The sequence below is a fragment of the Melospiza melodia genome, chromosome 12, assembly GCF_035770615.1.
Source record: "Melospiza melodia melodia isolate bMelMel2 chromosome 12, bMelMel2.pri, whole genome shotgun sequence".
Lineage (NCBI taxonomy): Eukaryota > Metazoa > Chordata > Aves > Passeriformes > Passerellidae > Melospiza > Melospiza melodia.
The window spans coordinates 12,955,488-12,968,213 of record NC_086205.1 but is presented as its reverse complement, the minus strand read 5'-3'; the positions used below and the strand labels follow the sequence as shown (position 1 = coordinate 12,968,213).

The following is a 12,726-nucleotide window of genomic DNA, read 5'->3' as shown; positions in this document are numbered from 1 at the left end:
ATTCAGAATTAGATCAGCAAGTACAGCATGAAGTAAAGAGGGAAAGAGAATCACAACCAGCATCAACCTACTCACCCTGACCTAGATAAAAACCCAGGAGGTAGCAAGGCAGAAACTGTGAGTTTCTGTAACTTAAATATATCATTGAAAGGAGAAATTGGGCCAAGTGCATATTGTATGTTATAATAAAGCCTTTACCTATATTTCTCTTCATTGCATTGGTTTCCCTGAATATGCACTCCACAGCTATTCCATCTGAGACTGTTTTCCCCAGAGTAATTATATTTACCATACATTGGGTTTTCCATACCGTATTTACATTTATAGCCCTGCACTTTGAGAAATTACCTTTGTTTTCAGCTTTGACAGAAAGCAACAAAGAGCACATCCCATTCAGCGCACATCTGGCACACCACAAAGTTAATCAGAAAGGTTTCTGGTTTAAAACCCAGCCTCCAGTAACATTTCATGCTTTCAGCAGTTCCAAGAAGAGCTCTAATACTAAAAGGAAAGTACATGTACCTGTTTTCCACAGAAGTTTAGCTTTTTTTTTGCTTTACATTTGTTCACATGTTTTGGGGTTTTTTCCTGTGTGCTTTTAGAGTTGGGCAAGGAGGAAAGAACAGGCCTACTAAAAAACTGTTAATTAAGAATAAGCACTATCCACTAAATTTTGCAGAAACACTGAGAATCTGAGACTTCAGTTATTTCTATTCCAGTGCTTTGTATTTCAACTACCAAACAAAGCTCTGCCATGTTATAAGTATTTCACTGATAGATATCTCCAGTGTGTGGGGAAAGGCGGATATGGGAGAGACAAAGGCCTTCTGCTTACACAACGCACTGAGCCACCACACTTCAGAAACTCCTCTTAGCACAGCTGTGCTAGTCAGGAAGAATAAAAATTCAATCAGGCCAGCAAAGTTAGTTCTTGCTCATTAAGCCTCCTGCTCCTGTATGTGATGAAGGCAGCAAGGCAAGGAAAAGCTCTCACAGGACACATGCTTGTGTTGATAGGAGCTGCACTTCAACCTAGGAAAAAGCACACTACTTGACCTGCAACACTTCTGGAGACCCAGACATACCACTGCATAGGAAGATTACATGTGTCAGTCTAGTTTAAAAAGCTCTAACAAGATAATACCTTTCAGGAGGCTGGTAAATGCCAAATTAGATTTCTTCTTCTCCCCATCCCTGCCAATAAAATATCCTCAGTTATGCACCAAATATAATGCTGGCAGTGCAAAGAGCTGCACATTACCACACAACAAAACTATGTTCCAAAACATAACACCCTACAGGAAGAAAGATTTGGAAACAGTTTCTTTATGTAAGTAAGTTATAGCTTTGTTTAGTAATCCTGCACTTCTCATGTCAATATTATTCATTAATCTCTGTAGGTTAAAAGAATTTTATACTGCCAGAGTACTAATTTCAAAGGCAGTTTGGGTCCAGAAGTGATAGTGGTTTCATAAGCAGAGTGAAGGCAGTAAATCCAGCTAACAAAGACATTATTCTGCACACAATCAGCTCATGGATCTGTGTATGGTATTAGCAGAACCAGCAATGTACTACTCCAAGGACACCTGAGTGCACAGCTCCTGCTGTCAGCACTCATCAGCTCCAGCTCAGGACTGCTCCTTTCTCTCCAGGGTGTCCAGGCCACATTCCACACTAAAGGAGATTCTAGGGAAGCATTCTGGTCTGACCTAACACCAGCTCTGAACCAGGCTCAGACTGTTGCCAGTTCTGCAAGAGTGCAGGAAACAGGCACTTGCAGAGGTGCTACTGAGAGTCAGGAAAATTGACACCAAAATTCAGCACTATTAAAATAACTCCAAGCAGCTGAGCATACCTTCATGTATTCTGCTCAGGTAAACATGGTCTTTGCCCCAGTGTAGCAGAAATTTTCTAAATCCAAGACCATCAAAATTTTGTTCTTCAACCACATGCAAATTAGAATGGGTTATTTGGAAAGGTTATAAAATATCTGTCATCTTTCAAACGGGTAGGAGAAAAATTAACTCTGTAACTAGTTTGCCTCATAATACTATTCTTCATCTTAGAAGAAAAGTTTCTGAATAAATAGTCACAGCTATAATGGCAACAGGAGATTAGCACCACCTCCACTTTCTTCAAGCAGCAAGTTCACTTCCTACTACCACTGCACAACTGAATCAGAGGCCAAATCAGCACCAGCATCATTTGAGGATGAGTATTCAAACAGACACATCTCCATTTCACTCTCTCCTCATTATTCCTAAGGAGAAAATGTGAAAATACCTCACACTGCTCTTCATGAAGACAGCAAGGAGACAAAAAACCCTACCCCAGTGATTCAGAACTGCCTTTATCCTTCAAAAGGATTTCAGAAGGCACTTGAGGAATGTCAGCTGGAAGATGCCTCCATTTCTTGCTACAGTGACCTAATCCCAACATAAGCACAACTGGAGACTGCTCAGCTGTTTATACCTCCAGATGAGTCAGCAACACCAAAATATAGGTGTCTTCTAATACAGTATAAGGATTCAAAACTTTGTTTGAAGCAGTAAAAGCTCATTAAAAATAATTTAATAATTTTCAAGCTACCTGTGCCAGAAATTTTTTAGAATGTGCACATGTGGAGAAGAGGATGGTGCCTCACCTAAGGAAGAGCTGCTCTGCATAATCTCTCCCTGAAGCAGCTGCTTTGCAGAAGCCTTTCAGTAACTGAATGTTTCACCCATGTGTGCCACAAAGAGGGACATTTACAACAACTGGGGAAAAACTGGTATTTAAAATATTATGAAGCATTTTGGGGTTTCTTCTTTGTTTAGTTTGGGTGGTTGGGTTGTTTTAGAGGACTTCAACCTCAAACAACACACTGACCTTATAAATACCCTTTAAATGAGAGTGGAAAATTACTCTCTTTAAGAACAAGTCAGCACCTTAACTATTTTATCTCATGGAAGTTTTCTTGCTATTTTACTTTGTATTCAGAACAAGATCCCTATTGTACCAGCATGACCTACTCATCTGGAAGCAAGAAAGGTTATCACAGAGGCCTGGGCCATGCTGGAGAAAGACTAGAACAAGGAAGTTGGAATGAAAGTATTTTAGAAGTTACAGAAAAATGGAAGCTAAACATGACAGATTGCCAAAAAAGTTGAGCTTCTTTTTAAATGTATCGCTGTAAAATTATTATAACTGTTGATATTACAACATTGGACAACTCCATGTTTGAAAAGTCTAATTTCAAAAGCCTCCTATGCTGAACAGTAAGCTAAGCAGAAAAATGGGGGGTTTTTGTCAGATGAATTTCCTCTGTCCAATACATTATCTTATCTACAGATAAGTATTCCAAAGTCCAATACTAACAAGAGAAAGCAAAATGCCTATTTAACTACTGCAACATAAAGTACAACAACATGTTTAACTAGGTTTTAAACTTCTAACAGTGTTTAAAACAATAATCATTTCTGTTCAATATTTGAGCACTCCTAAAAATGTACCATCAGCACTGACAGTGCGTCTATTCAGTTCTATTTAAGATTAACCAATAATCAACAACCTAAAACTAAACTCAGAAGGACATTTTCATTCAGGAGGCAGCTCATTTAAATCATTACAATTCTTTAATTAGAGTACTACAAGCACAAAGACCTCTGCTTTGGAAACAGAGTAGCACTGCAGAGGTCTGTGGTTGTTTTAATGTCAATCATAAACTATGTATCAACTGAATCATTAAGATTAGCAGACTAGTCCTGGCTATGTGAAGGACAGCCACACTAATCAGTTGAGAAGGGATCACTTAAGGTTCCAGATCAGTGAAAACAAACTCAAAGCCATCTCTAGACACAGCAAGTTTAGTAAGAAATGAAATTAAAACAAATACAGGGAGGGAGCTACAAACACATGTTTTCCTTTACACTTTGTGAAGCTTAAAGCAAAACTGAAGTTTACAATCTAATCTTATGGAAAGAGCCTCCAACACACTCTATGTGAATCCACAGATGATTGTTTATTAAATTTCCTTATGCAAAAAGTCAGTAATACTGACTAATATATGCTCTATACATATACACACACATATGCAATGCTCTACAGTTTTAAAAAGCCCAACCAACCTAAGCCATCAAGAGTATTTTATAAGATCTGGGAGAGTTCAGGCCTTGTTCTAGCTCTGTCTAAAGGAATCAGCCACTAACAGTCATTTCAACAAATAACACATGTTTACCAGGGCAGAAAAAGAAATTACTACTTCTGTTTTCATTCTTCAACCTGACAGTTATGAATGGACCAACTTTAAGAAAGTTTAGTATCAGCATTTTACTGAATGATGGGATTTATCCTCACAAAGCTTCACAAAAGCACACTAATAAAACACACTCTAGCCTACAATCAATAGTTCTACTAGACAGGGTACAGATGCAATCAATGTGAAGCAGAACCTTATCTAGTTTGAACAGAGGCAAAATCTGCCTCTAAAATCCTCAAGGCTCCAGCATGTTATTAAAACACAAACTACACCCTCAAACTGAAGTCAGCAATAGCCACATCCAGGGATCAACACCTCCGTGTATTCCCACAGAGTCAATCCAACATCTACCTCAGATTTTTCCTCCTATTAAAAGGAACAAAAAGTCAGTATGCTAGAACTTGTCACCTTCAAAGCTGCCACAAACTACTCACTAGATAACAATTTCTCTCTTTCCTCCCTCTGTCCAAGAACATTCAATATGGATAGACTTTAACACACATACACAATTATATGTATATACTTTTATTAAGTATTTAAATTATTATTAATTATAAATTAATTCTTTATTATTATTTTATTAAGTACTAAAACTACTAGAAGACTGTCTGATACCAAGTGTGAAGAAATACAGCTACAAGCTGCACTTTTTTATTTATTTTTGGCACAGTACACTCTTTCAGGAAATACTGCTGCAGTCAGTTTCAAGTTCTGAGCTTACAGGGGAAAAAAAAAAGTGGCTGCATATTGCCTTATGCAAACTCAAAAGGAAACCCAATTCAGAAATACTGATCATGTGAATCTGGATTGTCTGGGTTGGGCAATAACATTATGATGATCAGCTACCCAATGAAATAAGCTCTTCAGAAGTCTCATTTCAAATTATGTTGGCTTCAAAAGACTTCTGTCTAGCTTTTGCCAAAAAAAAAATCCAGACAAAAAATCCTAAGTTTTATTTAAGTAGTGTTTTCAACCTTAATACTAAAGTGCCAAACCCACTTTATTCTCCAAATTACACTTACTTCGTTTCCATGTTTCTGCAGAAATTCTATTTCCTGTTGTGTGAACGTAGTCATTGAAATTGACTTCACTCTGTGGGGTGGATTCAAGCCCCGCCTGAAAGAAGAAAGAGGTATTCAGCACTTGGGAAATTTGTCACCACACAATCACGTTTAACACTACAGCTAGAAGTCAGACAGTTTTAAAATCAGGAGCCATCTCTGTAAAGCACACTCATTCTTGGTACTGCCATACAACTTAAGGCTGTGTAAGCTCTTCTCAAGTAACATTCAGTATACAAAGCTGAGTAACAGAACTTCAGGGGAGACCAATATTCACAACAGCTCATGCAAAATAACTCAGGCACTTTCTAGGCAAATTTAAGAAAACAAAATTAGACTTTTTTTTAAAATCCTAATCTGCTTCACCCTTGCCTCTACCTTTTGTCTCTCACTCTCGGGTTTCTTGGTTGTAGTTGCCTTTTCCTCCAACTCTTTCCACACTTTGATCTCTTATTACAACTTCTACACAGTAACTAGATTTCTTCAAGCTAAACTGCCCAGCTCAGTATTTTTCTCTTGCTTTAACCTACATTTCCTGTTTCCTCACAGCATATTTTTATAGTTTACTTTTTGCCCCTGAGAACTCACAGGGGCTTACTCCTCCTCCTGAACACTACTGAAGTAGCCAGAACAAAAGCAAAATGACACAGGCTTTAGTGCACTGTCACATGAGAGATCCCACTGCTCATGCCACAGCTCAAACGTGAGCAGCCCTGCCTGAAGCCCAGACTGGCAGCACTCACATCCGTGCCAGGCTGCCACAGCAGGGCCAGCAGCACATCAGGCATTTGTGCTGCCACAGCCTGACACTGTCAAACGCAGCTCAGCCACAGCCTGCGAGCACACACACAAAACATGCTGAGCAACAGCACCAGGGTAAGCAAAGCTTGCTTTCTTTTCCAACTCCTCCTTTAAACACATGCTAGCTACTGCTGCTTTTGCCCACAACTGCTTCCAGTCAGAGCCAAGCTGTGCTTTGCCCAGTGGATGCAAGAACATCCCATCCCACAGGCGCCAAGCACTGCAGGCACTCACCCAGGCAGTACCAGTTCAACACTCAGGTTAATCAGGCCTGGATTTCTGAAATACCATCTTAAAAAACAATTCATATACACTAACCATGAGATATCAAAGCACACAAAAAGCTTTCCAGGGATGCAATGCAGGCCTAACAAATCACTAAGAAAATCAACTGTATTGGTTCTATTTGTCCCTACACTTTTAATTCTAAATTTGGTACAGACTGCTTTTAAGAAAAAACACAACAAAAAAAACACTGACATCTAATTTAGGACAGCCAGTAGATTTCTTAAAACTCCATGATTATCTCAAGAACATTAGCTATAAATTAAATTGCTATCCATCAGAACAGCCTATGACAAAAATCTGATATTCCAAATATTAATTTTAAATTCAACTTTGGCAGAAAAATTTTAGCACTTCAAGTTTTCCAAGTAAGTCTAATGGGAAAAATACTGTTGCGCATTTAGCTTGGAAATTCACATCCACACCTAAATTTAAGTGTACCTGTAAGACAATTCTGATCCTGTTTTAAAGAATTCCACATTTTTAATCAGAAGTTGAATATGACTTAGAACACTAAGCAGTAACATTTTAGCCTAAGTTTCATGAGCAAACAAATTGGAGATAATCACTGTTTGAAACACTTGGATAAACAATTAATTGTATTTTGCTAAGAAATGCAGTCATTTTGAATACCTTAAAAGCAGAAGTCATTTCCAAACCTAGAGGCATATGAAAATTTGTTTCACAGAATACCATTTGCTTCAGCAAACTTTTGAAATCAGAGCAGCTGACATTTGACTCCACAGTTCAGCACCTTGACAAGGTAGAAGTTTCACTGAAATTGGTGAGAGAGGTTTTATGATGGTTGATTAAACTACCTTCTCTCAAAATATTTAAATTTCTTGGTAAATTAAAGCTACTAATTTAACATTTTTCATCTAGCTGTATCATCTACACCACAAATAAACTACATTTATTAAAATACTATAATATTATCTGAGGTTTTTTTTAAACTAAGTACTGATTTTAAGATGATGTAATTTAAAAGAAACCTGTAGGACTTCTGTGCAGATAAAATTCATTGTTTCAGAGCCGGTGCTAGGATTAGGTTTTGCTTAGTTTTGACTTTTAAAAGAAACACCTTCTCAGTCTGTGCATGCAAGTAATTACACTTCACTAAATGGCACTTGTAGCATCACATATTGAGTGACAGCACAGAAACAAAGTTGGCATCCACTTGGCACTTCACACAGATCTACCTGCTCCATCAAATGTTATATGACAATTACTGTCCCCTGCTTTTACAGTAAGTATAAAAGCAGTTCTGTCTGCCTTAGTCTGTTCAATTTACTCTCCTCCTGGTAATTACAATACCAGCACAGTTAGGTAGTTGTAAACTATTTAATGGCTATTTAAAAGCCAGAGCTATTCACTAACACATTCACGTGTTTCTCAGCACAGGCAGTGTATCTCAACTTTCCCACTAGCTCCTGCTGGAAATTCCTTTTTGCAGTTAGTACGGTTTAAGTGCTCTGTTGTACCTGTGTTTGCAATTTCAAGGCACTGCACAAGTTCTCTAAGACTTACCTACTCTACACTGATCTACCAGGGCTCTTTAGAGCATTTACAGCAGCAAACACTGACATCTTCAGCTCTATTAAGCAGCAATATTAAGTGTAGTTGAGGCCTACATAAGATTTTGTTAAATCTCACCAGACACTTCCTCCATGCCTCTCTCTCCAGTGAAGAGTTCAGACATATAAGGTTTCCTGCTATACACACTATATCCACATGGGATAAGAGGAATTCACATTTCTCTTACACCATCCTGCTAAAAGAAGGAAGACATCCCCCCTAAAGATCAGGTCACCACACAGAGGTGTCAGATGTCTGGCAGGATGAAAGAGAGCACGGCGCCACGTCCAGTGGTCCAGGGGTACTGGAAATTCTGAACAAAACTTTAACAGCCATAATCTAAAGTAAACTATAAAGCTGCAATACTGTACATTCAAGTATTTATGTCCATTGAATATGGCAAAGGATGCAGGGAACCTATGTAAAGCTTCCTCTTAAGCTAAAGCAGCCTAAGAAGTCAGCCCAAAACAAGGAATTCAAGACAAGAAGCTGCACGCAAACACAGCCCAAGCATTATCTTCCTTAGAAAAATTACTTTGATTCTACCATTAGAACAGCAAACTATTTTTTTATGATTTCTAACTAACATCCATGAATGGCCTGGAATTTCCCTAAAACAGAGCAGTTGTGCAATTTTTGAAACAGGATTCAAGGACCAACCCTTCCTTACCTTACAGAGACTATTTAATGACCCAAATGATTCACAAACACCTCATCTACATATGGGGGAAGCTTATTGGTAGACAGCCAAGTACAATTATCCCTTATGAGGAATTACCAAATCTCCTTTTTCACAGGAAAAATGTTTCTTTCCTTGTATTTGACGTTTCACACAGTTGCAATGCTTTACAGTACTCCGTATTTAACAGGGGACAGAATGGATTACAGCCCCTTAGTGCAAATTATCCATGCCTAAATTTAAATTGACCCTGAACAAGTATTTGCAACCTGCCCCTGTGCAGCAGCAGCAGTTACTCCCTTCCCTACAACAGAGCTCCTGGGGAAGGCAGCAACCAAACGCCACCTCAGCACTTCCACCAGACTGCAGCTCTCTCCTCCCAAGAGGCCCCGGGGAAGGATGACAGAGTAAGACAATTCTGCCATCTGCACTTATCCAGCACACCAGAGCTAGAACATCCCACACAGAGATCCCACTCATCACTGCCAACTTCTTCACGCTCAGCAACGATTATTTCTGCGGAAGAGCACTGTGACCAGAGACTGCAGCCCCGAGAGTCTCCTCCACTGACCCTCACTGAGTCACAGCTCAGCGCAGGGGCAGCTTCGGAGAACATGAGACCTCTGTTCTCCAGAGGGCATTGTTAAACTGCTGCTCTCACAAACAAAGGAAGCTTTAAGGCCACTGACACAGGATTCTGCAGTCTGGCAGTTGAAACATTAAACATTCAAAACACAGTCAACAAGCAGTGGATATTTGTTTCTAACATAATTTAGCGGCAAATTATAGTTGAACTTGTGATTGTTGGCAGAGCGGCCGACTGCAAATGCTAGGGCTGGGAGGGGAGAAAAATGTGAAGAGTGAGCTCTGGCAGAACAGAGGGTCCCTTTCGAGGGAGGAATGGTGGGCAGACGGCTGCTCAACGCTGCTCATGGCCCCTGGATCAGATTCTAACACCATCTCGAACCTAAGCCAGCAAAATGTGATCCCCTAAAATGCAGGAAGTTAAAGAGGCAAGTCAAATACCGAGCCATCACAGAGCACCCCACACACCCAGATGTCCAGAAAACAAGCACCAGAAAACCCAGTGTGACAGCATTCATTATTATTTCTGTGCTACTGTAATTAGCAAAAAGGAATATAAGCAGCGCTGGCCATTCCTGATACTTGCAGACCTCCCTGGAGACCCTCCGCCATCTCACAAGCTCATTTATTTTTAATAGCAGACGACTCATACACACATTTTGAAGCAGAGTTAATATTATTTTAGGTTTTTTCTTAATAAATAACCAAACATTCTTTTTGAACTGCACAGTGTTCAATGTGGTATAAACACATTTCCTTTGCTCTCCCGCCTTGCAACTGAAAACACAAAAAATATCCTTAAAAAAATAGATTTACACATACACAGAGGCCCAGGACACATGGAGTCATTTTCCAAACAGGCTGCAAAGGGAAAAAAGGACTGCAAAGTCATGCTAACTCAATCACTTTCACTCTAGCACTGTTTATTTAGACTCTTAAAATTTCTGCTAAACTTATTCTAGGTAAAGAACACTAACTTATCACCACTGCACAGAGATGTTATCATTTGTTACTATTCCATCAGCCATCAAATACTTCTATCTGGCTAACACAGAAGTCCCCTACCCATGAAAATTTTAAATTTAAAATTTCAACTAGGAGCATTACAAGTAGCCAGAAGAAGGCCAACAGTTGTAAAAAATTAGCATAAAAGGGCTTTAGCATTTCTCAAAGTACCTATTATGCTCTAAACATTCCTTGTTGCTGAACAAGAGACTTCCTAAATAAGTTGGGAGGGAGTTAAGAGAGAAAGGATAGGAGTACCTTAATTATCACATCAGCAGATACAAAAAAGAGTCAAGATTAAAATAAAAAATTATATAATTCAAAACATGTGCAAGCAGACTGTTAAACAGGGATATTTTCTGTTGGTGAACTGAAAAACATGTTCTTTTTATCAAAGTTGGGAGCGGGCTGGCTGCGAGTGCTACAGAAGCACTTGAAAGCAGAGATGCACAGACAGCTGAGATACAAGGCAGGGAGGCATTTGATAAGACAAAGGGAAGGATGTCACTGTCAGCAGGCCACATGGGAGCATCCAGGAAAACAACAGTCATAGCTACCAACACAATCCTTGGAATCAAAGGACTTCTGTCAAACCAAAATAATCTCCCTGCCAACATCTCCCAAGATGCAGGTTTGCTGTAATAAAGAGAAATTTTCCTGTGGTGTATGACTGTAATCTTGACCTGAGCAACTGCTCCTCCACAGCACCTCCTCCCACTCTCAGGGCAGAAATTGTGTAGAATTCCAGATATCTTAGATTCTTGTACAACACCAAAAACCTGAGTTACCTTGTGTGATGCTAGCACACTTTTTTTGCCCACATGAAGAATTTAAACACAAGGGACAAGTGGAACTATTTTAAGAGGAAGCAAATTCACACCACTGTGCATGAACTTTCTCCTTCATGCACCATTTTACACAGCAAAACTTCTGCTCTGCTAAGCCTGGTCTGACCCAGTCACTTAAACCCCAGGTACTATGGAAAAAACCTCCTGTCACCCACACTTCTGACTTGACAAGACTCACCCTTCAACATTAAGTCAGAAACAGATCTTTTTAGCAAAGCCACTAGCTCTGTCACTGTTTTTAGCAGTGTATGAAAAAGCTAGACACACTATTTTGGGAAACAGTAGAGGGAATAGTAGGTTTTTAAAGCTAAATCTAGTAATACATAGCATCACTCTTTTGATAGACATGAAATACTTTAAGGAAATTCAGGATGGATCCAGAATTAAGATTTTGGATGCGACTAGACAGTCCTTGCCAGGACAATGAACAAACACTTCAGAAAACTAGTAAAAAAGTTATACTACAGTTTTAAAGAGCTTAGAGTTAACTGTAGCTAGAATAACATGCTTATTTAAGATGATACTGATGTTAGCAATCACTTTTAGTTAATTGAGAAACCTTTCTGAAGGAGACTTTTTAATCTAGTATTTAAATCTTGCATTGAGCACTTCATACTTGAAAAAACTGGTCTACCTGACTTCAAGAATACTTCCTGTACCCGATTAGAAAAAAATAATTAAAACAAGAAGCAATGCAAGTCATTCACATAGCATATAAACAAGATAAAGTACTAAGATTGTTAAAACCTTACAGTAAAGCAAGTACTATGAGGCAGAACACAAACAGCCATTAAGAACTCCAAAAGCAGCAGTACTTTTATAATTGCCATTATGTTGTTTGTTCCCAAGTCGTTTCCCTACACCATGAAATTCTACAGTGAAAAGTGTTTGGAAATAAACAAGTTGTTTGAAGATCTGTTCTCATGGAAGTGTTAAAAATAAGTTTCCAGTTATGAAACAGACATGACCTACACCAAGTCTCATCACTAACAAATAAACGCCACTGGCTAGGCCATGAGGTGTTAACCAATATATATGATCCTGCACACACAACTTATGGAAGTTTTTCCAAGTTGACATGAAAGAATGAGTCCAAATTTATTTCAGAGGGAAACTAAGTCCTCTTAATAGTCATTTACTCCAGCTATAAGTGTAGGTGTTACTAGCTGTAAGAACCAAACAGAGTTTGTAGTTGCTTTTTTGCAGCAAGACAAAAACACTGCATATTTAGAATGAAAAAACCATTTGTGTTTCATTGGAATACCAATACATTAACCATGTTTTTGCAGACAGTCTTCCTCCTTTAAGCATGGTAACATCCAAGTGATGGCCAACACCAAGTGCAGCTGTCCCCTGCTTATGAGCTGTTTCACTGCCTGTACATCCTTTTGGTTGCTGTAAATTGGACTATGTCAGTAGTCCCTACCTCCCAGCCAACAGATAAAAGGAACAGACTCTTCTGAACCCACGCTAAGCATCTCAGCAGCATTCACAATATACTTGCCTATTAAGGTTAAGAAGCCCAAAAAATAAAGACAAACACTCTCATGGTGCAGCTTTACCACACTTTCAGTCTAACCCAGTAAGAACATGTGCAACCATTAAATAAGCTCAGTGCAGTAGCTTAAAATAGTTTCACATGCCAGCACA

At 39.0% G+C, this 12,726-nt stretch overlaps 1 protein-coding gene across 8 annotated transcripts in view; it reads right to left on the bottom strand.

The window, feature by feature from the left end:
- Window positions 1–12,726, bottom strand: part of AGFG1 (ArfGAP with FG repeats 1) — a 35,859-nt gene that overhangs the window by 21,505 nt on the left and 1,628 nt on the right. For all 8 annotated transcript variants that reach the window (XM_063166842.1, XM_063166843.1, XM_063166844.1 and 5 more), the window contains exon 2: window positions 5,260–5,353. In XM_063166842.1, the coding sequence (XP_063022912.1) occupies window positions 5,260–5,353 (94 nt within the window). The remainder of the gene's footprint in view (window positions 1–5,259; window positions 5,354–12,726) is intronic.